The sequence below is a fragment of the Phyllostomus discolor genome, chromosome 2 (genome assembly GCF_004126475.2).
Source record: "Phyllostomus discolor isolate MPI-MPIP mPhyDis1 chromosome 2, mPhyDis1.pri.v3, whole genome shotgun sequence".
Taxonomy (NCBI): domain Eukaryota; kingdom Metazoa; phylum Chordata; class Mammalia; order Chiroptera; family Phyllostomidae; genus Phyllostomus; species Phyllostomus discolor.
Window position 1 is genome coordinate 161,042,904 of NC_040904.2, and position 24,894 is coordinate 161,067,797.

At 56.5% G+C, this 24,894-nt stretch overlaps 2 protein-coding genes across 4 annotated transcripts; one reads left to right on the top strand and one right to left on the bottom strand.

The window, feature by feature from the left end:
- Positions 1 to 1,855: 1,855 nt before the first annotated feature.
- ANKRD52 (ankyrin repeat domain 52) lies at positions 1,856 to 18,818 on the top strand. 2 transcript variants are annotated; one of them, XM_036018817.1, is made up of 28 exons: positions 1,856 to 2,012; positions 2,344 to 2,427; positions 2,883 to 2,961; positions 3,163 to 3,233; positions 4,269 to 4,469; positions 5,162 to 5,249; positions 5,378 to 5,520; positions 5,772 to 5,984; positions 6,248 to 6,326; positions 6,650 to 6,764; positions 6,944 to 7,026; positions 7,131 to 7,248; positions 7,459 to 7,527; positions 7,714 to 7,854; positions 7,932 to 8,012; positions 9,182 to 9,311; positions 9,501 to 9,572; positions 9,841 to 10,042; positions 10,262 to 10,349; positions 10,425 to 10,542; positions 10,968 to 11,187; positions 11,367 to 11,454; positions 11,561 to 11,644; positions 11,757 to 11,902; positions 12,121 to 12,203; positions 12,418 to 12,500; positions 12,684 to 12,775; positions 13,190 to 18,818. In XM_036018817.1, exons 1-28 carry the CDS (start codon positions 1,986 to 1,988, stop codon positions 13,438 to 13,440), a joined length of 3,249 nt encoding a protein of 1,082 aa, XP_035874710.1. In that variant the 5' UTR covers positions 1,856 to 1,985; the 3' UTR covers positions 13,441 to 18,818. The 2 variants fall into 2 exon arrangements, with proteins under 2 accessions (XP_035874710.1, XP_028387696.1); XM_028531895.2 differs by having other exon boundaries at positions 9,200 to 9,311; positions 13,190 to 13,440.
- SLC39A5 (solute carrier family 39 member 5) lies at positions 18,779 to 24,793 on the bottom strand. 2 transcript variants are annotated; one of them, XM_028533011.2, is made up of 11 exons: positions 24,695 to 24,793; positions 23,271 to 23,625; positions 22,585 to 22,768; positions 21,214 to 21,376; positions 20,879 to 21,048; positions 20,528 to 20,668; positions 20,059 to 20,155; positions 19,808 to 19,978; positions 19,577 to 19,657; positions 19,278 to 19,468; positions 18,779 to 19,037 (listed from the first exon to the last, which is right to left on the bottom strand). In XM_028533011.2, the coding sequence occupies exons 2-11, from the start codon at positions 23,552 to 23,554 to the stop codon at positions 18,894 to 18,896; spliced, it is 1,626 nt and encodes a 541-aa protein (XP_028388812.1). In that variant the 5' UTR covers positions 23,555 to 23,625; positions 24,695 to 24,793; the 3' UTR covers positions 18,779 to 18,893. The 2 variants fall into 2 exon arrangements, with proteins under 2 accessions (XP_028388812.1, XP_035874712.1); XM_036018819.1 differs by lacking the exon at positions 24,695 to 24,793 and adding an exon at positions 23,957 to 24,676.
- Positions 24,794 to 24,894: the final 101 nt, after the last annotated feature.

Consider the following 24,894-nt stretch of genomic DNA (forward strand, 5'->3'; position numbering starts at 1 on the left):
TAGCTCTGGCCAGGTAGCTCAGGTGGTTAGAGCATCATCCTGATATACCAAAGTCGTAGGTTCCATCCTCCATCAGGCCCATGCAAGAATCAACCACTGAATGCACAATTAAGTGAAATAAGAAACCAATGTCTCTTTCCCTCTCTCTCTCTCCCACCTTCCAATAAATACAAAAAATTCAAAGAAAATAATAAATGTAGCCCTGGCTGGTGTAGCTTAGTGGATTGAGTGTGGGCTGCGAACCAAAGCATCACAGGTTCTATTCCCAGTCAGGGCACATGCCTGGGTTGCAGGCCACAGCCCCCAACAACCGCACATTGATGTTTCTCTCTCTCTTTTTCCCTCCCTTCCCTCTCTAAAAATAAATAAATAAAATCTTTAAAAAAAAAAGACACTCAAGTTCTGTTTAAAAAAAAAGAAAGTAATAAATGTGACTGCTACAGGGTAAATAAGTGTTTGCGGGGACCTAACAAAAGGGAAAGAAACTGTTAAACTGGGAAGACTTCCTGGAACAGGTTTTACATAATATTGTACATTTTATTTTCAATATGGTAAAAAATAAATTATTAAAAGCATATGATGGTGGGTAAGTTTCTCTCTTATTTCTCATTCCTTGTCACCCAGTTTCTCTCTCCAGGAAAAAACACTAGTACCAGTGTATTGTGTATTTTCCCAGTGGGAATCAAGATATTGAAAGCAATGAGGGGTTACAGATTATTGGAGGGCAAGGAAGGACTTTTTTATCTATGCCTTGACAGGGGGCCGACTGCTACCCTTTCTCCTAAATGTGTTCCCTTCTTAGAAGACGCTAATTGAGTTGCTGAACTCTCAACAGGACCCTGAGTCACCTTTTATAAATTGTAGCAATTTTCCTTTTTAAAAAGATTTTACTTATTTATTCTTAGAGAGGTGGGAAGGGAGGGGAGGAAGAGAGGGAAAGAAAGTCCACGGGCAAGAGATCCATTGACTGGTTGGTCGGTTGCCTCTCACACGCCCAGGACCTGGCCCACAACCAGGCAAATGCCCTGGACGGGGAATCAGATCAACGACCGTTCGGTTCGGTCCGGCACTCAATCCACTAAGCCACGTCAGTCAGGGCCCAGTTTTTCAATTTCCACTTTTCTTCTTCCCTGTTTTTCCCTTTTTGGGCTGGGCTGCCCTGCATCCAGATGTTTCCTGATTGGCTGCTCTCTGGCCTCTCCAATGGAAGAGGGGAAGCACCCCAATCCTTTTCTGGGTAGAAACCGTTGAGCCTTTTAAAGCGTAGCCGCCACCTTACCACCTAAACCTGTCAATGTAGTAATTAGGGTGTCGAAAAGTGACCCTTCTGTTGGCCTCGGAGGCCTTCAGCTGCCAGCACTTCTAGCCTCTTTGTGGGGGTTTTCTGCAGCTGGAGAGTCTTTGGGATTTCTTTCTGAAGTTGAACACCTTTGCTATTTCCCTTCTACCCAACTCATATCGCCACTAGTAGATTTATACGCTTGCCTTTCCTCTGAAGCTATTGTCATATATAATCCCCAGATCTCCATGCCCCTGCTTCTCCAAGTCGGTGGGGGTTTTAGGGGTGTGTAACCGCTGACGGGAGGAATTAGCTCCCGAGGGGGCACTGAGGTTTGGTGGGCTGCAGGGCCAATGTCCGAGTTGCTGCTATAGTCTTGTGGGGGAGCCCTGGGGCCGCCAGACAGGAGCAGACAGCACTGCGCGGCCTGCCTGGGGAGCCAGGGAACCTACGCGCGGTGTTGAGGCGACCGCAAGGCTGGACGCAGGACGCCACGGCCTCAGGCAGCGCGGCAGGCGTCCTGCGGCGGGGCCCAGGACAGCCGCCAGGGAGCGCTGCGGGCTCCCGCTCGCCCGCCCCCCGGTAGGCGGGGCTGCGTTCTCCCCGCAGCCGCCGCCGCAGCCGCCGCCTGGGCCGCCCCGTGTCCCCGGTGGACCAGCCGCCGCCGCCGCCGGGAGCTCGATGCGGACGGAGCCCGGGCCGGGCCATGGGGATCCTCAGCATCACGGACCAGGTCAGCCCTTCTGCCTCTTCCCGCTTCCTCCCTCGAGGGCCCGGCGCCACCGCCACGCGAGCCCGGGGATGTGCGGCCTAGGCAGGGCCTGAGCCCGGAGCTCCCGCGGCTCCCGCCCCGCCCCACGCCGCGCTCCCCTCAATCGAGCCGGTGTCCTTGGGGGCCTGGCGACCAGTGGAGACACTGCGAGAGTACCCTGCAGCTAGGACCCCAGAGTGGAGCCCCTTCGGCGACGCCCCCACTTAAACCTGGAGTACCCCCGCTCCCCCCCCCCCCCTCCCGCCGCCGGTTCCGCTCCGGCCGGCTCCCTGAACGCTGGTTCTCCCTGCAGCCGCCCTTGGTCCAGGCCATCTTTAGCCGAGATGTGGAGGAAGTGCGTTCCCTCCTCTCGCAGAAGGAGAACATCAATGTGTTGGTGAGTTGAGATCAGGAAGGATGGCGAGCCGGTAATCTGGGCCCTGGTGTTCTGGACTCCTCCCCAGTAGTGGGGCGGCTCCGTGTCTCCTCGGTTCGGATGAGGCCGCAGCTCTTGCTGCGGGGTGGGCGCCTGCCTCCACCTTTGGGGATGGAGAGAGGTCAGGCTGGGCGCACCGACCAGCGGCTGAGTACGCCCAGAAACGGCATTTGCTTAGGAAGCGTCAGAGTCTGCAGCGCCCCCTCCCCCGTGGAAGGAGAAGGCTGCTTCCTGGGCTTCTGGGCCCTGACCCTTACTCCATCCTACCTAGGTGCTCGCTTTGACCCAGGATCAGGATTTAGGAGTCCGCAGAACCTTTGGGAAGAGGTTGTGGGGAAAGGCCTGGGACTCCAAGACTTGGGCTGGGGACCTGCATAGTTCATGTCCGCAGTGGCCCCTCTTTTCTACCTTCCCAGGACCAAGAGAGGAGAACCCCACTGCATGCTGCTGCCTACGTAGGCGATGTCCCCATCCTCCAGTTGCTACTGATGTCAGGTGAAAGTGGGGAGCTGGAAGGTGTGGCACTAGGGAGGGACCTGAGGGGAGGAGCTTCTTTTTTTATCCAAGGATTATTCTCTGGTGGTTATTCCCTGGTGAGCCAGGCTGAGCGCCGTCCAGATTCCCTGCCCTCATGACTGGTTTCCTTTCCTACCTCTTCTCCACCTCCTCTCAAAAGAGGAAATTCTATCCACACAGGTGCTAATGTCAACGCTAAGGACACACTGTGGCTGACCCCTCTTCATCGTGCTGCTGCCTCCCGAAATGAGGTACAGGCCTACTACCTTCTTTCACCTTTCCAAAGAAGGATGAGTTCCTTGGTTAAAAAGTGCAGGTTAAGGGTTGGAGAGCCTCAGTCCTCTTCCCTACAAGCTGGGCTACCCCAGGGTAGGGAGACCAGTCCTTGCCCCTCCTACTCCTAGAGCTGGCTGGTAAGGGGGTGCTAACTGTTGCCAGCTGATGTGACATAAGGGGAGAGCTTAACTCTGGGCTGGCAGACTGCAGGGGGCCCTGCTGCCAGGCCTGTGTGACTCATCCCTCCCTGGGGGGCCACCTTGGAGTCTGATCCCCCTCTGGGCTCTGAGGTTTTTTTTCCTTCCATGGAAGGACAGGGGTAGTGATCTGTTGCATCCCTGCACTTCAAGCGGTATGAAAGCACAGAGTCAAACATGCCTCATCAGTTGGGTCCATCAGCCCTGAAGAGCGTGAAAAGGAGACTCCTCTCTTGGTTCGATAGTCACTTCCCTGACTCGAGCCACCAGAGAAGGGGTGGGACTGAGACCAGTGGGAATGGGTGGGGGGTGATTAGGAGGGCCGTTTTAGCCTGGGTTTTGGAGAGGAACCAGTATATGTTTGCTTACCTGGGTAATGACTATGATTTGGTGCCTGTGGAAGGGCTCAAGGAGTGTATTTGGGCATTAATGTTACAGGAGCATTTATCTTTGCTGGAAGTAGTGTAGGATTGGGATCCTCTACATGTGTGGACTTGCTTGGTAGTGGCTATGTGTGCGGGTGGAGATTTTCGGGGTCTGGGCTAAAGAGTGACACTGATGGCTTGAAGAAGAAGGGATCCATATTTTCCTCAACAAGGTAGGGAATATTTTAAGCTCTAAGAAGATCCAGAAGATGGAAGCCGGTATTGAGGGCCTAGATATACTGGCCAAATGAGAAGAGACTCTGCTGGGGACTAGAGGGAGAGAGAGCACAGGGCCACATGTGCCGTGCTGACCTATTTTTTCCTACATTTCCTATTGTTTTGCCTCCTTCTCTCCCTCTCTCATCTCTCATCCCCTGCCCCTGAACAGAAGGTGCTGGGGCTGCTGCTGGCACATTCAGCAGATGTGAATGCCCGGGACAAGCTGTGGCAGACACCATTGCATGTGGCTGCCGCCAACCGGGCCACCAAGTGTGCCGAGGCTCTGGCACCCCTGTTGAGCAGCCTCAACGTGGCTGACAGGAGTGGGCGCAGTGCCCTGCACCACGCAGTACATAGTGGGCATCTGGAGGTGAGGACCACTTCCGCTCCATGTCTAGCCTAGCTCCTTCCCTTTCCTTCCTATTCATCTTCCCTGGCTTCTGGGCCATCAGGCTTGGGGAGGAGAAGCCCTGAGGGTTATATGAGCAGTTGGGCTCAAGTACTGAATGAATGGTCACATTAGATTGAAGTCCTTGACTTGGACTTCAAGGAGAGTAGTAAACTCTCTGGAGTTATATCGAAAATGTTTGTATATATGCCTGTTTCTGAAGCAAGAGTCCATGTATTTCAACACACTTTCAAAAGAGTTTTCAAAAGAGTTTAAGAACCACCAGATCATGGGGATGTAAAGTATGGCATAGGGCATATAGTCAGTAACATTGTAATAACTATGTACGGTGCCTGGTGGGTACTGGAAATATTGGGGGGAACACTTTGTAAAGCATATGATTGTCTAATTGCTGTACTGCACACCTGATAATAACACAAACTAATATTGGGTGTAAACTGTAATTGGAAAAAAAAAGCCACACCACCAGATCACCTGAAGAGACTCCCTCAAACTGTAGGGCCTGCTTCCTCTGTTTCCTCTCCTTCTCCAGATTGGTCTGCTCAAGAGCAAAGACAGGCTGCTTCAGGCTTTTGAGGAGCTGAGGCCTCGGCTCTTAGGTAGGTTGAGAGCCTTAACCTGGCACTGAACTGGCGTTTCCTATCCTGATACAGACGGTGAACCTGCTCCTCAATAAGGGAGCCAGCCTGAATGTCTGTGACAAAAAGGAGCGGCAGCCTCTGCACTGGGCAGCTTTTCTAGGTGAGAAAGGATTCACAGGAAGAGCAGGAATTCAATGTTTAAGATTCCTAGGGCAGGGAAGAGGTGTTGCAGCCTTCAGAAAGAGGCCCTCCACAAATCCTCCTTGACAGCATCCTCTTTTTTCCCAGGGCATTTGGAGGTCCTCAAACTGCTGGTGGCACGGGGAGCAGATCTTGGCTGCAAGGACCGCAAGGGCTACGGGCTGCTCCATACAGCTGCTGCCAGTGGCCAGATTGAAGTGGTGAAGTACCTGCTGCGGATGGGGGCTGAGGTCAGGGTGCTGAGCCTGGGGGCTGGGGACTAAGGGTAGGAGGTTGAAGGTCAGAGTCTGTTATGGAAATACAAAGGTGTAGTTTTTGGGAGGCATGGAGGACGTGGAAAGAGGGCCTGAATAATGCTTACCTTAAATAATAATGCCCTCAGTCTTTTGGGTCAGGATTTCTGGGATTCTCTAAGCTGTCTATATCAGCTTCCGCTTTGTTTAAACTGATACCTCCCTTACCTCTGCCCCTGGAAATCCAGATTGATGAGCCCAACGCTTTTGGAAACACAGCTTTGCACATTGCCTGCTACCTGGGCCAGGATGCTGTGGCTATTGAGCTGGTGAATGCAGGAGCCAATGTCAACCAGCCGAATGACAAGGGCTTCACGCCGCTACATGTGGCTGCAGTGTCCACCAATGGCGCTCTCTGCTTGGAGCTGCTGGTCAATAACGGGGCTGATGTCAACTACCAGGTACCTGAAGGGTTGAGGCTGACACCACTAGGGAGAGGAGCCTCGCTCTGGGCATCCTGACCATGTCTTCCCTCTGGGTCACTCTCTGGGGAATTGTCCCCTTGCTTCCTGGGTTGAGCAGACCTTGCCAGGGACCTGGGAGAATGAGGCCTAAGAAGATGTCCATATGACTACACCATCCTGAGAAAGGGCATTCTCTGTGCTTTACACTGAAAAAACAAATACACACACAAACGAACAAACATCCTGCCATGTTTCCACAGAGCAAAGAAGGGAAAAGTCCTCTGCACATGGCTGCCATCCACGGCCGCTTCACCCGCTCCCAGATCCTCATCCAGAATGGTAAGGATTCTGGAGGCTTTGTGCTCCCTCTCCTCCTCCCCCAGAGAACTCATTTCTAGAAACCCTTTTTCTTCCTTACATTCTACCTCCCACACCGTTTTCCAGTCAGGTTGGGCACCTGGAGCTCTGAGCCAGGCTCCAATGGAAATGGCCCTCCTGCTCTGCCTGCCCCATCCCCTGAGGCTTGCAAACCAGGCAGCACATGTAGAATGCTTAGCCTGGCACCTGGCACATACTAAACTCTCAAATGGTAGCTAACTAGTCAGAGTAAGTGGCCTGAGGCCTAAGGTCTGTCTGTTGACGTGTATGCATCCCCCTCTCAGGCAGCGAGATAGACTGTGCTGACAAATTTGGGAACACGCCACTGCATGTGGCCGCTCGCTACGGACACGAGCTGCTCATCAGCACCCTCATGACCAATGGCGCGGATACCGCCCGGTGAGTCAGGGCTCCTGGCCCCACTGCTAGGCTGCCTCGGGTCTGCGTAGATGGCTCGAATCCAACGTGGGGGCACACAGGAGCTTGTCAAGGGAAGCTCACAGGCTCCTAGGCTGCTGGTGAGTCACAGAAAAGAGGTCCCTTCTTGAACCAAGGACTGAGTCCTAGCTTCTCCCTAGGCGCGGCATCCACGACATGTTCCCCCTGCACTTAGCTGTCCTTTTTGGATTCTCTGACTGTTGTCGCAAGCTTCTTTCCTCAGGTAGGTGCTGGCCGGGTGGGGGTTGGGCAGGTGTGTGGGGAAGCGGAAGCCTGTTCCCTCTGCTCGGGGCCCTCAGATGGGATTTGGCTGTTCCGGCCCTGCAGGTCAGCTGTACAGCATTGTGTCTTCACTCAGCAATGAGCACGTGCTTTCAGCTGGGTTTGACATCAACACGCCTGACAACCTTGGCCGCACCTGTCTTCATGCTGCTGCTTCTGGAGGGTGAGTTTTTCTGGAGGGTGAGAGAACTCTCTCCCAGGCCTCAAGAAGAGAGCTGGGCAAGGGTCGGTCCCTCCTTTCCTGCCCAGATCTCTTCCCCTCTCACAGCCAGGGCAGCCATGGCGGGCAGGGCTGTCTAGATCCTTCCTTCCTTGGCCCCTCCCTGCTCCTGTGGCTTCTCCTTGAGGCTTTCACTCTCCTTCTGCCTTTTAGGAATGTTGAATGTCTTAATTTGCTGTTGAGTAGTGGAGCTGACTTGAGGAGGAGAGACAAATTCGGAAGGTGTGTTGAGGTGCATGGGTATATGTAAGGACTGTATGATGAGAGGGACAAGTGACAGGGTGAGGGGTGGGGGGCTGGAGCCTACGTGGGGAGAACATTACGGAGCGGCTCTAGCTGCACATCTGGGTGCATTTTGATCTGTCCCTGATTTCTTCTGCCTGCCTACCCTCCTCCACTTCTCCCCAGGACCCCACTCCACTACGCGGCCGCTAATGGCAGCTACCAGTGCGCTGTCACACTGGTGACCGCCGGGGCCAGTGTCAACGAAGCTGACTGCAAAGGCTGCTCCCCCCTCCACTATGCTGCCGCCTCTGACACCTACAGGAGGTGAGACTCCCACTCTGGCCCTCTTGCCCCCCTCAGCTCCCTGAACTTCCTGTGATTCCTCACTCTCCCTCCCACAGAGCAGAGCCCCACTCATCTCCCAGCCACGATGCTGAAGAGGATGAGCCACTGAAGGAGTCCCGCAGGAAGGAGGCCTTCTTGTGAGTAGCTGGGAAGACCGCTGGCCGTCGGCAGCCAGCAGTGTGTTTGGGGCGGGCGCTCTGAGTGTAGTCCTGGACTGAGCGTCACAGGCAGAGACAGAGGCGTGAGGCGCAGTTTCTTCCCTCAAGGAACAGGGGTCTTCTTTTGAGAGAATCAGAAAAACCAAACACGCAAAATCATTTGTTTTTTTCCATAAGCATAATTAATTACTTATGGATTACTTATGGATTAGCTATGGATTAATTACTTAATCCATAATTAATTACTTATTAGCTACCAAATACTGTGCTACATACTAAGGATAAAGGATCAGTTACCCCAAGTTTCTGCTTTCTTAAAGCTAATAATCTGCTGGGAAACAAAAGGGCCCTTCCACATTCTAATGAGAGATGTTAATGACGGGAAACTGGGTATGAAGTGTGTGGGGACTCTGTACCGTGTCCACAGTTTTTCTGTAAGTCTTCAGACTGTTCTAAAATAAACAGTTCATGTATTTTTTTTTTAATGGATACTTACAACCCAAGAGGCTCAGCTTTGTGGCCTTTGACAAGTAACTTAGCCTCTCTGTGCCTCATTTTCCTCAACTGTAGTAAGGATAAGACTAGTATCTGCCTCAGAGGATCATTACGAGGATTAAACTATTTCATGCACAGGAAGTAATTAGAACAGTACTTGACACATAGTGAGGGCTAAGTATTGTCTTATCACTACAAGTACAACTACTACTAAGAAGCAAGAAGGCTGCCAAGGGAGTGCAGAAGCGGAGGCACCTCACTGGGAAAGTTAGGGACAGCCTCATGGAGCAGAGGATGCTGGGACAGAGTTTGAGATGAGCAGACTTCTTCAGATGGGCTGGGAGGAGAAGGCATTCAAGGTGGGGAGTCAGCATGCCTGGAAGAGAGGGGAGAGGGTCGATGAGCAGAACGCTGATAGCTGGTACTTGTGCTTTAGGTTCTCTAGGACAGTGTTCAAAGGATAAAGGCGGGTGTTGGAGCCAGGGTGGGTCAGGGCAGACCTGGAGGAGAGGGGTGGGTCTGGAGCTGGGGTCAAATGGGCGAGAGTTAGCCTACTCAGGTGTTGGCCAGCTAGGCCTGGAGGGGTTCCCTTGCCCTTGTCTGCCTTTCCCAGATTTGTGCCCTCCTGGACTGGGTCTGTCCCCACCTCACAGGCTACCTCTTGCCCCCAGCTGTCTGGAGTTCTTACTGGATAACGGTGCAGACCCCTCCCTGCGGGACAGGCAGGGCTACACAGCGGTGCACTATGCAGCTGCCTATGGCAACAGACAGAACCTCGAACTGGTACGCCTGGCACCTGGCCCTGGTTGGCGGGGCGGGGCACCTTTGTGTTTGTGGATTCTGAAACCAAGGGATGACTGAATCTAATGCGGTCTCTAGATCCAGGGGTTCAGGGGACTCCTGTTGGTGGGGTACAAGGCTGATGTCATGGCATTTCCAGAACCTTAGCACCTGCTGTCCTGTCCATTGCAGCTCTTAGAAATGTCCTTTAACTGCCTGGAGGATGTGGAGAGCACCATTCCAGTCAGCCCTTTGCACTTAGCTGTGAGTCCCCGACTTTTCTCATCGCCCTCTTTGTCCTTATCTGCCCCACACGTAGGTGCATGGACTTGTGACTCTGTCCTTGCTTCCGCCTTGCTGTGGGGATGTGGCAGCAGGCAGTGGTCTCGGGGGTGGGGGGGCATAGTGCAGGTTAAGAGCCCGAGGGGCCCGAGGAGCTTGTGGGGAGGACTGCTGCTTAGAGTCTTCCCATGGGCCTCAAGAAGGAGGCAGTGTCCTGAGCTGTATCCATTGGCTGCCTGCACGCCCCCAGGCCTACAACGGTCACTGTGAAGCCCTGAAGACACTGGCTGAAACGCTGGTGAACCTGGATGTGAGGGACCACAAGGGCCGGACTGCGCTCTTCCTGGCCACTGAGCGAGGCTCTACCGAGTGTGTGGAGGTGCTTACAGCGCACGGCGCCTCTGCCCTCATCAAGGAGCGCAAGCGCAAGTGGACACCCCTGCACGCTGCTGGTTCGTCCACCCCTTGGGTTGCTCCCTTCCGTTGCTACTCCAGGCCTTGGAGGCTAGTCTCCCGTCCCTCCTGAGTGGGATTGGGGCTTGCAGTGGAGTGGCCTCGGGAGGACAGAAACTTCATGTACTGATTCACGGCTTCCTGTTCCCCGGCCCCTTTCGCCTTGCCCTGCCTCCTCCCCTGGACCATGCCCTGACAAAGGTCCCCTTTCCTCCTAGCTGCCTCTGGCCACACTGATTCCCTGCACTTGCTGATCGACAGTGGGGAACGAGCTGACATCACAGATGTCATGGATGCCTATGGACAGTGAGTGTGGGCGGTGGTGGTGTGCGGGTTTTCCTGTTCTCGCCAGGCCCTCACCTTTCCCCACCCCCTCTGTAGAACCCCACTGATGCTGGCCATCATGAATGGCCACGTGGACTGTGTACATCTGCTGCTAGAGAAAGGATCCACAGCTGATGCTGCTGACCTCCGGGGCTGCACTGCCCTCCACCGTGGGGTGAGTGAGCTCCTGGGTGGGGCTGCTCATAGGTGGGCCTGGACGTGGGGGCACAGGACCCGCCAGCAGCAGGACTTCAGGTTGTCTAACTGTAGCCCAGGGCCATGCGCCCAGGGTCTTCTTACTGGGCTTCACCATGTTTGCTCCAGGGAAGCACTTGACCCCGCAGCTGATCTTCCCGATGACCTTGCCTTGTAATCACATACAGCCACCTGCTCACCATCCAGACGCTGCCCCAGGGGCACCTGTCCCGCTGGATAATGGTGCCGTTACCCCATCCTTCACCGTCACCAGTCCTAAAGCTGCCCCCTAGGCCCACAGGATCGGAGTCCTGGGTATGGCTCTTCCTCCTGGGCCGGCCGGCGCCTGGTCACAGGAAAGGGAGTGGCTCCTCACCCTTGCGCCCACCCCCCTGTTACCCGCAGGCAGTGACTGGCTGTGAGGACTGCCTGGCTGCCCTGCTGGACCACGACGCGTTTGTGCTGTGCCGAGACTTCAAGGGCCGCACGCCCATTCACCTGGCCTCAGCCTGCGGCCACACCGCAGTCCTGCGGACCCTGCTGCAGGCCGCCCTCTCCACAGACCCCCTGGATGCTGGGGTGGACTACAGCGGATACTCGCCCATGCACTGGGCCTCCTACACTGGTACGGGCCTGGAGTCTGCGCATCACGGGGACATGCGGAGACCAAGGGTTAGCGGGTGGGGGAGGGACCTGGGCTGGTCTGGTTCTGGAAGTGGCACGGATGTCAAGAGGTGGGACAGGGCAGGGGTCGGGAACCGTGTCCTTGTTTCAGTCCATCACCACTCCCTTCCTCATACCCAGGACATGAAGATTGTCTGGAGTTGTTACTTGAACACAGCCCATTTTCTTACCTGGAAGGAAACCCCTTCACTCCTTTGCACTGTGCAGTGTAAGTCCCTTCCTCTGCGTCCACCCTTCGCCAGGGTCTGTGACCTACCTGCAGGGCAGGAGTCAGCTTCCCTTGCTGTTCCTACTGAGCCTTCCTCTCTCCCCAGAATTAATAACCAGGACAGCACCACAGAGATGCTGCTGGGAGCTCTGGGTGCCAAGATTGTGAACAGCCGAGATGCCAAAGGACGGTAAGTGACAGGCAAAAGGCGTAGGGAGAAGCCTGAGTTGCCTCTCCGGCCCCCTCCCACTGCTCAGGCGGAAGAGCCTTCCCTGTCTCACAGCACCTGACCCGCTCCGCAGGACCCCTCTTCACGCCGCTGCCTTCGCGGACAACGTCTCTGGGCTCCGGATGCTGCTGCAGCATCAGGCCGAGGTGAACGCCACTGACCACACGGGCCGTACCGCGCTCATGACGGCGGCCGAGCACGGACAGACCGCTGCTGTGGGTATGTAGGGGCCGCGTGTGGAGGGAGGGGCTTCCTTGGGCTTTTGGGAAGATGGGCCAGCCCTGCCTGTGGGCTTCAGAAAGGGGAGGCCTGTTTTGGGGCATTTCGCCCTCTGGAGATGGGATGCAAAGTGCATGCAGACAGGAGGGTGAAGAGCTAGGATGGCTGCCGCTCTGGGTGGGAGGCGTCATTCCCTTTCTGTCCCCTTTCCCTTGTAGAATTTCTGCTGTATCGAGGGAAGGCAGACCTTACTGTGCTGGATGAGAACAAGAACACTGCCCTCCACTTGGCTTGTAGCAAGGTACTGCCTGGAGTGGTGGCGCTGAGGCAGTGGAGGGCCGGGGCTGGCTGAGGGGGTGGGCCGGCTTGATGGGATAGGCAGCAGTGGGAGTCAGGAATGCCTGGGCTGCCTGGAGGTGGCGTAGCTCTTGTCCTCAGTGCTACCCTCCCCGACTCCTCTGTGGCCAGTCATGCTTTAACTTCACAAGTCTCCGCTCCCTGTCCCTCTCCCTCAGGGCCATGAGAAATGTGCCCTCTTGATCCTGGCAGAAACCCAAGACCTTGGCCTTATCAATGCTACCAACAGCGCGCTGCAGATGTGAGTGCCCAGGGAAGGGGGCCCCGGGCTGGGGGTGCAGGTGGGTGCAGGCAGAGCCATCTGCACTCCAGGGGCTCTCTGGGGCTCACGGCATGTGTTCAGTGCCCTGCTGCTCTGGCTGGAGGTGGGAGGGCAGCTTGGCATGCACTGACTTCATGCTCCTTCTCTCTCCTTTCTCCCAAGGCCACTCCACATTGCTGCCCGGAATGGTCTAGCTTCTGTGGTGCAGGCCTTGCTGAGTCGTGGGGCCACAGTGCTGGCTGTGGATGAAGAAGGTGGGTGGGGTCTGGAGGCCCCCATTTGCCCCAGGTTTGGGGTCAGGGACATTCTTCAGGAGGTGACTTCTTAAACTTGATTTTCTTCCTAAGGGAACTCTTCAGAGCAGGGACCTGCACCAGTACACTAGAGTTTCCGGGGGGTCTGCTGAAACTGGGTGGAGCCAACAGGCCCCTCAGGAGGAGCCCACCACACCCTCAGCACCCAGTCCTCCATGCTCTGCCACTAGCTCCACACTTCCACAGTCTGCCTATCAGCCTCCTTGGGCCCTCGTGGCCCTTGACTTCTGGCCCTAATGGATGCTTGCCTGCCTTGGCTCCCTCCACAGATAGGAGAGCTCAGGGCCTGGGGCAGGGTGAGTGGGGACCCAGGGATACAGGACCCTGTGCCTTAGTTCTCACCCTTGCCTACAGGTCACACCCCAGCACTGGCCTGCGCCCCTAACAAAGATGTGGCAGATTGCCTGGCCTTGATCCTTTCCACCATGAAGCCTTTCCCACCCAAGGACGCCGTCAGTCCTTTCAGCTTCAGCCTGCTCAAGAACTGCGGCATTGCAGCAGCCAAGACGGTGGGTGGCTGCGGGGCCCTGCCCCACGGGGCCTCCTGCCCCTACAGCCAGGAGCGGCACGGCGCCATTGGGTTAGACGGCTGCTACTCTGAGTAGCCCCCTCCAGTGTCCCTCTCCCTGCCAGTGGCTTGATATCTTATTCTATTTATTTAGAAAAAGTCTATACATTTAGGGCACTTTAAAGGAGAACACGACTGGGTTTGGGAGCGGAGGGCGGGGGACGCACTGGGGAGCAGCTGCTCACCCCTTTGCCACACCATCCTGGCCTGGCAGGGGTCTGGGACTGACAGGGAGCACCCCAGGCCCTTGGTACCCCCAGGGCAGCCCCTTCTGCCAAGTGTCCCGAAATGATTGCTAAATGCCTGGCTCCCCCTCTCTTTTATCCCGTCTCTCAGTCCCCTCATTCTGCTGCCAGCCTCCCAACTCTTCCCTCGGATGCTCCTCTCCGTGTCCTCCTGCCCCTGCCCTACTGCCAGGCAGATCTCCTTCTCTTCTTCCATGCCCATCACTGCCTCCCTGCTCGGCCGGCTCCTCCATCCCCGCAGCAGTGAGAAGCCTTAATTTCTGGTACTGTGTGAGCACTCTGGGGGTGACCCCTCCCCCTTCAGGGGCAGCTAGTGGACGAGTGGGGAGGGTATTTAGCACTGGGGCCTGGAGCTTTTCCCCCACTTCTATACCCATCACCCCTAAAGTTCAAATGCAAAACACTTGAAGCAGCAACTACTGTACCTGGGCCCCAATCCTGCACTCTCCCCGGCACCTCATATGCAAATCAAGGGCTGGTTCTGCCCCCACAGCCTACCCCTCCCTGCTCCCCTTCTCTCCTGGCCTGGCCCCTGACCACGCACTTTAACCTTGCTTTTTTCTTTTAACTTCTGGGAGGGCAGAGCCTCTGGCCCTTCCCTCCCTGGCTCTCCTGTCCCTTAACTTTGAGGCTTGTCATGAATTTTTAAGTAAGCATTTTATCCTTTAGGGGAAGAAACAGATTAATTTCCTGCCCATTTCAATCCCACAGCCCTAGTATGTCCTTTGTGTTTCAGGCATGTGTTTGCATGTGTGGAGGAGGGGACTGTGTTCTTCCTCCTGTGCCCCCCCCCCCAATCCTAGGGTTTCCTCTGCTCCCTGTCTATTGCCACCTTCCGTTCTGTCCGAGAGTACCCACTGCCACCAGTCACTCCTGATCTGAAGCCAAAGACGGTGGGAGGGGCAGGGCAGACTAGGGACCGTGGCTGCTTGGGACCCAGGCTTCCCCTCTGGTGTGAGGAGGAAGCTCTGGTCTAAGGAGCAGCTGACAGATGCCGAGGCCGGGTCCTGGCCTTCCCAGCAGCAGGCAGAGACGGGTTTGAGCTTGGGGCTGCACTGAGGAGATTCCTCAAAGTTGAACCCCAAAAGCCAGACTGGGCTGGAGTGAGGAGGGGGCAGTATTTTTCTCTAAATGTAGCATTGAATTTGGCCCTGGTCCCTTCAAAAGCCCTGTCCATCCATCTCCTAGCGAAGCCTCCTGGACAGCTGGACCCGTTCCCGCAGCCCGGTGTTCCCTCGCTCACACTCAATACCTCAGCCAGGGGCCAAGACACAGAACTTGAACAGAGGTCATGCCCCCTCCACCCTCACAGTGCATCCTTGCCCAGTTTGGCTGCCATCAGTATTGTCCCCTGAGAACTGGATGGGCTTCGTTTACACAGTAGAGGGTCTCCCCCTCCCAGGGGGTCCCTCATTCTCCTGCCCCCTCTCATGCTTGCTTTGCTCACAGTCTTACACGGATCTCAGTTGTGGCCCCTGCGAGTCTTGCCACCCTTGCCAAGGGTGGGCTGCTGGGGAGAGGGGGCATCCCAGGGCCCCTCCCTCCCTAACAGATGCCCTTAACCATACCTCATGCTGGTTCCCTGATGCCTGGAGTGTTTGTCCAGGTCCTTACTCTTTGTCATGGTCCCTTTTCCTTCTCTCTCTCTCTCTCTCTCTGTCTCGCTTCCCCCACCCCTCAGTTCCTAAACCATTTCAAAGCTTCCAAATGACCATTATTGGTGAGAAGGATTGTGCAGCTTTTAGTTTTTATTTTTGTTTTCAAAGCCAAAGGGCCTTGTGACGCCCCTCTTGCCCACTTCCCTCCACACCCTGTCCTCCCCTATACGACAATCAACGTGACCTCTCTTAAGGGCTGCAGCCCCCCACTCCTACCCTGCTGGTTCTGCAGAGCTTGCCCCCTAACTTTAATTCTCCTGAATTTCCCCATCCCACCCCATCTCTCTCATTTTGGTGCTGGGAATTAGGTAGGTGGAGGGCAGGGGAGAAGGGAGCTGAGTCCTGCAGAGAAGATGCGGGGTGCCAGTCGTGTTCTCCTTTATCAGCGTTCGGCAATGACAGGAAGAACCGGAGTGTTTGTTGGGGGCCCCGTCGTTTTGCTAGATGAGATTTCGGGTGGCTGCCTGCCCGCTCCCTGCTGCCCCTCCAGCGCACGTCAGCAGTGCTGGGCATGTGGCGGGGCATCCTCTGTCCTCCTCCTTGGCTGTGAGGAGGCCTAGAGGACCGGCAGTCCCCTCTCCTTATGCCAAAGGAAATCCCACACCCCCCACCCCCAGTTCTCCAGCCCCTAGTGTTTTTTGAAGCGTTTTGACCATTCTCATGGCCACTGCATATTTATTTTAATGTTAAGATTTTTTTTAAACCTCTGACTTAAACGGGTGTGGAGAAGTAAAACAGGCAGAATGCCCCCCGATCTTCAGGGGTAGGGTGGGGAGGAAACCTCTCCTTCCCTTCACCCGCCCTCTTCCCCTCCCCCTCTTCCCACCGCAGCTCTAAAGCACTTGCTTCAAGTAATAAGCACTTTTGAGAAAAGGCCTATTTTAAGTGAGGACCCTGGGAGCAGCCCCAGGTCCCAGCAAAGGAGACAGAGCGAGGGCTACATAGGAGACAGGGAAACAGACACAGACGTGTAAATCAGAGGGCGAGATGAAAAGAGCCAGTTTTTAGTTTCTGATTTTTGGGGGATGTGTTTCTGATTGGGCAGTGGCTTTGGTAGGGTTGTGTATCTTCCTTCAGAAAAACAAATGGCACAAACTTTGGGTCCCAGGATGGACCAATAGACCCAGGTCACTGCCACTGTCCAGATGAGACGGATGGGCCACCTCCCCCACCCCCGGCCCCTGAGCCATAGGACTGCTGAGAACCACTGAATGTACAGCCGGGTTGGGGTGGGAGCAGCCCCTGGGGGAGGGGCTTCTCTTTTTGTTTGGTGCTGTGGGGGGTGGGAGAGACGAGACTGAGGGACTGCCACCCCACTTAGACGCGTGCTCCTTGGGGTGGAGGGGTGGAGGAGGGCCCGCCTCCCTCCCCAGCCCCAGCCATGGCCCCTCTTCCCTCCTCATCCCTATCCGTTTTGACTGTAAGTCCAGCTCACCTTTGCCTTCAATATGTAACCAAAGGAAAACTCAATACTGTTTCCACCGCTGTCTGCCCACCTGAGCACCTTCTTCCTCTCCGGACCTAAAAGGGGAGAAGAGGCCAGGGGCATGGGGGTTGTGGGGCCAGAGTGAACGGTTCTACAGTTGTACCCCCGAAACCTTCTCTGGGGTCTTGGAAGGGGCCCTGAGAGGTGGGGGGGCCAGGCTGGAGGGGCTGGGAGCAGGCACACTCTGGATCTCGTGCACATGCGTGTTTCTCCATTTGAATGACTCCAGTGGCTGTGCTCCAGCAGGGAGGCCCCTTCCTCCTTCCCTCTCCACCATTCCTCACCCTCTCCTGGCACCCAGCACCCAGCGTTCGTCCCCCGCCTCCCCTTCCCACCGCAAAGGAAAATAGCCTTACAGACCCTAGCCCAGAAGCCCTCCTCCTGGCGCAGACCAGTGTGGGGCCCCATCCTGCCTAGTTTGAACCCTACCTTGTAAGGAGGAGGGAGAAGGAGCAAAGCAGCCCCTTCCCCCGATCTGGTGGCTCCAGTCCTCCGCGGCTGTGCCCCACAGTGGGCAAGGGCGGAGGCGAGGAATCTTTGAGGACCAAGCCCAGTGGTCTGGGAAGAGGGAGGTGGAGAAGGAAGGGTCTGACTCAAGGACTCCCTCCTCCCGACCCAACCCCTAGAGAAGCGACCAAATCCCAGAGATGGGAGGAAGCTGGGGTGGGAGGGTCTGCTCTATGAACTACTTGAAGGTACTGATTCCGAGGCTGCTGTTGCCCACTTAAGTGTGAGGGGGACACTGTCACTGCATCCAGGAGGGCAGAGGGTGGCGGGTGACAAGAGGCTCCGCCTTTGGCCTGTGCTCACTCCTGCGAGGCCCCTTCCCTGGGGAGCCTGACTTTGTCCCCGGGGGGGTTAGGGGAGAGCCTTCCCCTCCCATCTCCATCCCTCACCGTGGGCACCCTCTCCAATTGCACTAAAGTAGCTGTTGTGCCAGTCTTACCCCCACACCAGGGTGGGGTCTCTGCTTCCAGTCCTTTCTCCCCTGTTGCCTCTGCTCCCGTCCCGGACAATCTCCTTGTTCCCTGTATTCCTGGATAGCTCAGCTTTGTGTGTGTGCGTTTAGGGGTGGGTGGGTTCTGGCTGGAGTGGGCTTGGTAGGGGTTTGGGAAGGGCTAGGAGAAAGAGGGAGGATGGAGCCTCCTACCCCCTTCCTCAACTCCAAGCCACAGAGGCCTGGGAGGGAGGGTGCCGACTCTTGCTGCTGTGTGTCTTGCAGATGTGCCAAAATGGGACTGGGGGGGAGGGCATGGGAGGGGAGGGTGCCTGGCAGAGTGGCCCCCAGGGCGGCTCTCTCTAAGCAATACAGTTCCTCCTGCCTGGGGGATGGCAAGACAGGGGAGAGGGTTGGGTTGGGGGCCTGGGGGTTCCCTGTGTACAGCTGTGTATATTCAGGGGTGTTCTCTGTCCGGTGCCCGCTGCGGGCGTCTATGTGCGTGTGATCCTCCCCTTCCCCGTGCCCTGCATGACCTGTGATGCTGCAGACACCACCATCCTGTGTGCAGGGGTGTGTTGGGGGCACTGAGGGGCGTGTTCCATGTCCCGTTGCACCCTCTACCCTGTGACCCATGTACTCGGTTGTAGGAAGTAAAGAGAACTGAGCACAATTCACTGGATTCTAGTTGAATCTTTCTCTAAGCAATGTTCCCCGTCCTGCCCTTCTCCCTGCCCTGGATCCACCTGTGGTGCTAGCGTTGGGGTCGGGGTGTTTAATGCTGGTGGCCAGCAATAAAGGGCAGATCTGCCCAGATGCCAGTATCCCCAGGGTGCTGAGGGCAGCAGGAAAAAGTGGGGACCTCAGCGCATTGCCCCATCCCTCCCGCTCCTCCCTGGGCTAAAGCACAATGCTCTCCTTGCAGACTGACGTGCCCCATCCCCTCCAGGCCCCTACTCTTCTCCCCTCTGACCCGCTTTGAGCCCCCTCCCACCACATCCTGGTTTTCTATGCTGTTTTGGTGCAAGTACAACTGTCATAGTCATGGCTTGGGGATGGGTTCTGTTTATTAAAATCCTATTGCTCCTACTGGCCCTGTGTCCCGCCTCCATTCCTGTGGTTGGGGGGAAGGAAGAGCAAGCAGGATGCCTTTCCCCTGCCCCATCAGCCATCAGAGAGTGGGGCCCGTAGCCGCTCCTCCAGCAGGGCGATGGCGAGCATGAGGCTGCCCCCCAGGAGCAGCCCCAGCCCCTGCAGCAGCACCTCGAGCGCAAGGAGGGGCTCAGGAGGACGCAGCAGGGCAGGCAGCTGAAAGAAAAGAACATCAGGATCTTACCCTCCTCTCTGTCACTGAAACACTGCCTGAGAGAAGGGTGTCAGGGAGTATCAGCAGTCCCTGTCCCCACTCTCTCAGGCCCTCGTTTCTCAGACCGCGGGCCTGTGGCCCGGCACCCTCCAGGTGGCCCGTGGTGGAGGTGGAGGGACTGATACTTCCCTCTCCTTAACGGCCCCCCTCCCTCAGTTTCTCTGCCCTGCCCCACACCTCACCATGTCCACAAGAGCCACGTAGAGGAAGACCCCAGCAGTGGCCCCAAACACCCAGGGAGTGAGGGGGACAGGGCCCAGACTGAGCCCAACTCCCAGGGCTGCACCCCCCAGCCCTAGAGCTCCAGACACCAGGCTCAGCAGCAGCAACCGCCGAAAGGGAAACCCCGCCCGGAGCAGCATTGCAAAGTCACCTGTTGAGAGGACAGGACAGGGTAGGAAGGAGTGAGCCGGGGCTGCCCCTCACTGGCATCACCCACCAGCCTCCAGGTTCCACCCCAGCCCCACTCTGCCACTCCTACCCAGTTCATGGGGCAGCTCGTGGCAGAACACTGCCAAGGTGGTGCTGAGGCCACTGGAGAAGCCATGAGAGAAGGCAGCACCTGGGGATGGCAGCACTGGAGGTGGGCAGTCTGGAAGGAAGCTCTCCCCAGGGGCCGAGCCCATGTTCCCTCCGTGATCCCCAGGTCCTGGTAGCCCTCTCCCAGCTCCAGCTGGTACCTGCCTCCCTCCGTACCCCCCCTCCTTCACACCTATGGCCAGCCCATCAGTGAGGTTGTGCAGACCATCTCCCAGGAGGACCATCCATGTTATACTGGTGTCACTGCCACCCTGGTGCCCGTGACTGTGGCCTTGGTGCCCAGAAAGGGCTGGGGCTGGTGGGGGCTGGCTGTTCTGCTCGCTGCAGCCCAGTGCCCCTGGCTCTGCAGGAAGAAAGACAAGGACAGTGTTGGTGGCTGCAAGTGAGACTGGGAACCTACTCTTCATCGTCTGCTCTGGTCACCTGGAGCTGCCGGTCGGGGCTGAAGTGCCATCCCGCTGCCGTCCTCCGGATCCAGGTTTGGTGTTCTGAGATCCTTTCTTTTCCGCCTGCAGCACCTCTAAAATAGGAGGGTATCCCTCCTGGTGGAGGAGGCAGCAACACCAGGGGCTAAGGAGAGACCAGGCTACTGGATGGGAAAATGAACGCCTGGTTCTGTTTCTGGCACTTGGGGATGTTTTTTGGCTTCTACTCTCTTCCCAGCTTGGCACCTCCCTGCTGTTGCCTCGAACTCAGAAGCGGAAGCTGTTGGGCCAGGCAGAGTCCTGAGTCTATGCTGAGGGACTCTACCCATTCCCCATTAGCAGTCAGGGCTGGCAGTCAGGCAAATGGCAAAGCCAGGAGCACACTCGGCCCCTCACCTCCTGGTTCATGTAGCCAGTTCTTGGGCAGGACTCTGGTGTCAGCAGGAGGAAAAAAGGGGGTCACTCACTGGCCTTAGCTCTCGGTGCCGCAAAATCCCTAGCACGTTCTCCAGCAAGAAGAGCAGGAAGAGACCGCCGAGCACTGACAGCCCTGGGCCCAGGTTTTCCTCCGGTCGCCCACTAGGTCCGGCATGGTGCCCTCCTTGTGCCTGACAGAGAGGAGGTTAGGACAGGTCCCCAAAAGCCCTGCACCCCATAACATCCTCCTCCTGGTGGGAGGTGGCAAGCCTTGCACATTCTACTAGAAGGCAGGCTGCGGGCTGACAGAGGTGGAGGGGATACCCCATGACTGGGGACATCTCGGGTGTGAGGGGCTGTCTGCCAAAGGGGGTAGGGAATGAGGAAGGGGCTCCACGTACATGTGGCAGCAGGTGTAGCAGCGCGTCCCCACAAAGTGTGCCCACAGCCACGGCCCCTAGGAAGCCCAGCAGGGGCCGCAATAGACGAGATCCAAGGAGCCGCAGCAGCAACAAGGAGAGGGGAGCAGGGAGGCTGAGCAGCAGGACTGCCAGGGTGCTGTGAACCAGGGCTGGGGAGAATCAGGGGCTGAAGTCAGGCCAGGGCTGGGGGGAGGGGCTCAGAGCCAAAGATACACTGCGAGGGGAGGCAGGACCCAGTGAGCCCCCTTCCTTGGCTTGGAGCCCACTCCCTACCAGGACTCAGGGTGCCCTACCAGCCACTCTCACCCACTGACCAGACAGTAGATCCCCTGGCGGGGTTGGAACTGGGGCTTGGATGCAGACACGGCTGTCGATCTGATAAAGCAGGGCTGGGCACAGCAGAGCAAACTGACGAGGGGTGAGAGGGGCGGCGGGGCTCAGGCCAAAATTGACCAGCAGCTGGGAGCCATTCAGACACTGGGGAGTTGAGTTGGGAGTCACACACTGAACTGTGACGCACACCTGCCCTTGTAGCACATGGGCTACTGGGTCTTTCCCAGGCCCCTGTGCATCGGGGACTAGGTACAGGTACATGTAAGCAGTGTGTGTTCATCATCAGTGACTATTTGACCCAATACCAATATTCAGTTCAATGCAGATTGGGTGCTGGTGAACATTGCCACCATCTCCCTCCCTCCCAAGCACCTGATGGTTTCATTGATTTGGTCATGGATTCAGTGGGACGACTAGAACTCTCCGGTCCAGATTCTTAGAAGGGAAAAGAACCTGAAATGCCATCAACCTTCCTTTCAACAGCCCTGTCACATGTTTATCCAGCCTTTGGCTTGACTACTTCCTGTTCTGGGGCACTCACTCTCCTAGGCCTGCTTCAGGGTTCGCTCTGTAGCTTTGACTGCCCTCTGGTGTATGTGGAACAAGTTCACTGTCTTTTTGGATGAAAACAGATGTCTGTTCCCTGCAGGCCCCTGTCCAGATAACCAACCCCACAGCCTACCCTGGCCTGCTTCTCTGGTTTCTGTGCTTTGTCAAGTATGTGACCGCTAAGCTGGTTCTTGGAGTCCTGAGCATGGCTCTCTGCCCTGAGCCCAGAGGGAACATACTTCATATTGGAGTAACATACCCCAACACCACAGTTGGATTTTTAAAAAGTAACTGTTAAATTACTGACTCCTTCCCTGGCTGGTGTGGCTCAGGGAACTGAGTGCCAGCTTGCAAACCAAAGGGTCACTGGTTTGATTCCCAGTCAGGGCACAAGCCTGGAATGCAGGATAGGTGCCCAGTTGGGGGCACGCGAGAGGCAACCACACACTGATGTTTCTCTCTTTCTTTCTCTCTTCCTCTTTCTCTAAAAATAAATAAAATCTTTTTTTAAAGATTTTATTTATTTATTTTTAGAGAGGGAATGTGGGGGGGGGAGAGAGAGAGAGAGAGAGAGAGAGAGAAACATCAATGTACAGTTGCTGGGGGCTCTGGCCTGCAACCCAGGAATGTACCCTGGCTGGGAATCGAACCTGGGACACTTTGGTTCCCAGCCTGCGCTCAATCCACTGAGCTACGCCAGCCAGGGCTTCTTTTTTTTTTTTTTTTTTTTTTTAATTACTAACTCTTTAAACATTTCATGCCATCTAAACCTCGTGGCTCGTTTCCCTGCTCATCAGACTCACGGCCTCATTCAGGTGGTCAGCCAGTGAATGGTCCAGCAGCAGAAGCCTGTGAAAGAGGTCCAGGCCCGAGGGGGCTGGCCGACGGGGTCGTGGTGAGGCCTTGGGCTGCTCAGGGTCACCCCACCCTGAGGGACCCAGAGGCAGCTCTGCCCAGACATCCACATTCCATTCAGGGTCCTGTGGCCTGGAACGGATGGGCGGGTGGAAAGTCAGACTTGCCCTTGTTCTCTGAGAAACCCCCCTCGAGAGGCTGCCAGGGAGGTTAGGGGAAAACGGAAGACCAGCCGCTGGCTGGAGTTCCTGGGACCCAGAAACCAAGGGAATGTCAGTCCTGGGAGGATCTGAGAACTGTCAGTTACTACAGGAATGGGGGACATGGAAGTGATAGGAAATAGGAGTTGGGGGACAGCCAAAAGGGCTGCAAACTGGGAACCAAGGCGGCCTGGAGACACTGAGCCCTGGGACTAAAAGCAAGGGACTGAAGGGTACAGGGATCTGGGAGAGAGAGGACTAGAAGGTGACAGAGGCGAAGGGGACCTTGAGGGGATACAAGGAGTCAGGTCCCCCCAAATTTGTAATCCTAGGAATTTGATTTCCGGAGCCAGAGAGTTTAGGCCCTGGAGACCCATCTAAGCACTGAAAAGAGCCGGGAGGTGGGATTCGGCGTTGGGGGAAGGGGTTAGTACCTGTGAGTGGAATTGTCTCCAGCAGGGGCTGCAGTGTGACCCACAGGAGGCCCGTAGTGTCCCAGGTGCAGCCCCTGAACCCGGCCGAGCCCCAGACTGTGCAGAAGCCTGGCGAGGCCCCCTGCAGACAGCGTGCCGTTCTCCCCGTACAGGCCAAACAGCTGGGCCAGGTAATGGCTCTGCTCCAGCTCAGCAGGGCCCAGGTCAGGTTCTGAGCCCCCTCCCCAGCCCAAGGCCGCACACACACATATGGCCACCAGCAGATGACTCATTGGGAGCCCCATTTTCAGGGGGAGCTGGTCAGAGGCTCTGGATCCAGCTTCTATTCCCCCTGGAGCATCCTGAGGACTGTGCCCTGGAAGAACGAGGAGAAAGGGTCAGTGCTCCTGCTCGTCTGTTCAGTGCAGGGCTACAGGAGACCCCTCATGCTCAGACAGCCCCCCCATTAAATCTAGCAGAAGCCTCCACTGCAGCCTCTGTCCTCCCCATTACCTTCTCCTGGATTGGCCTCTCATTTGCCAGCTTCTAGAACACCTTCCCTGACTCAGGGTGCTCCCCTTACCCAATCCAGAGCTGACCGTCTGTTCCCTGTCCCCTAAACCCCAACCTTCAACCTTGCCCCCTCTTTCTATCCCTCCTCAGTCCCCAGAGCCCCATCCCCACTGGTAGTATAGGAGCCCCATCACCTCAGGTCCTTGTCATGCCTTGCTGTGGACACTAAGAGATTCCCGTCAGAGAGGGGAGCCAGCTGGGCCCAGCCTCCGGCTCCCAGGTGGAATGGAAGCCACGTCAGATGGAAGGCTGGGATGGACAAGCCCGCCCCTCTTAGCCCACCTGCCTTGGGCGGGGTCAGGGGTGGGGCAAGAGTGGGAAGGCACACGTGGGAGAGGAGTTAATGGTTCACTGGTCTCTTGGGTGGGGGTCAAAGGTCAGTCTCTGCTGGGGGGGCCCCCAGTAGGGAGGGGCCACCCTCTGCCCCTGGAAAAGCCACATGGCTAAGGAGAATCTAGGCCTGGTCTTTTCTTCTAAATAATCCACCCCCTAACTCAGTTGGTAGTATTTTAGCCTTTGCCTGCACATGCCCCCACCCCACCTACCTTACATCTGGCAGTGGGCTTCATTCAGCTCCACCCCCATCCCCACATTTCCTGGGAAAGCTGGCCCCAGGTGTTCCTAAGCTGCTGAGGAAGGTCAGGAGGCAGATAAGTGGCGACCCCTCACACTTGGAAAATGAATTGTTTTTAGCAATTCTTCACCCCAGAGAGTAGGAGCCAGACCTCTGGGAATCAATGGCCAAGAAAGGGGCAGCTCTGCGGGGACAAGGGAAGAAGTATCTGGGCTCTCCTCGGATGTCCGACCTTGCTTAAGACCAGGGGAGCTGTCTGACCAGGGCAATTGATCCAGGGGGTCGAGGTTGGTATTACCTGGCGGCAGGAGGCAGAAAGGAGCAGAAAGGACGCCCAGAGGAAGGGGGACACAGCCTTCTTGGTTACAGCTGTGAGGTGGGGTAGACAGGCAGGCGGGCAAGGGTCACCTGCAGGGAAGGGGCGGGGGAGGGACACTACCTTAAAGGGGCAGGCCTGTTTTGCCTAAGCCTCCTTACTGGTGACCAATCTCCTCTCCA

Excerpts from the sequence above, each read along its gene's own strand:
- SLC39A5 (XM_028533011.2), bottom strand. The coding sequence starts at position 23,554 with ATGGGGCTCCCAATGAGTCATCTGCTGGTGGCCATATGTGTGTGTGCG. Across the intron at positions 20,156-20,527 it reads GGCACCGAGAGCTAAGGCCA|AGGTGCTGCAGGCGGAAAAG; the intron begins GTGAGTGACCCC and ends CTCCTATTTTAG. Across the intron at positions 19,038-19,277 it reads ACGTGGCTCTTGTGGACATG|CTGCCTGCCCTGCTGCGTCC; the intron begins GTGAGGTGTGGG and ends CTTTTCTTTCAG.
- ANKRD52 (XM_036018817.1), top strand. The coding sequence starts at position 1,986 with ATGGGGATCCTCAGCATCACGGACCAG. Across the intron at positions 10,043-10,261 it reads GACACCCCTGCACGCTGCTG|CTGCCTCTGGCCACACTGAT; the intron begins GTTCGTCCACCC and ends CTTTCCTCCTAG. Across the intron at positions 11,903-12,120 it reads CGGACAGACCGCTGCTGTGG|AATTTCTGCTGTATCGAGGG; the intron begins GTATGTAGGGGC and ends TTTCCCTTGTAG.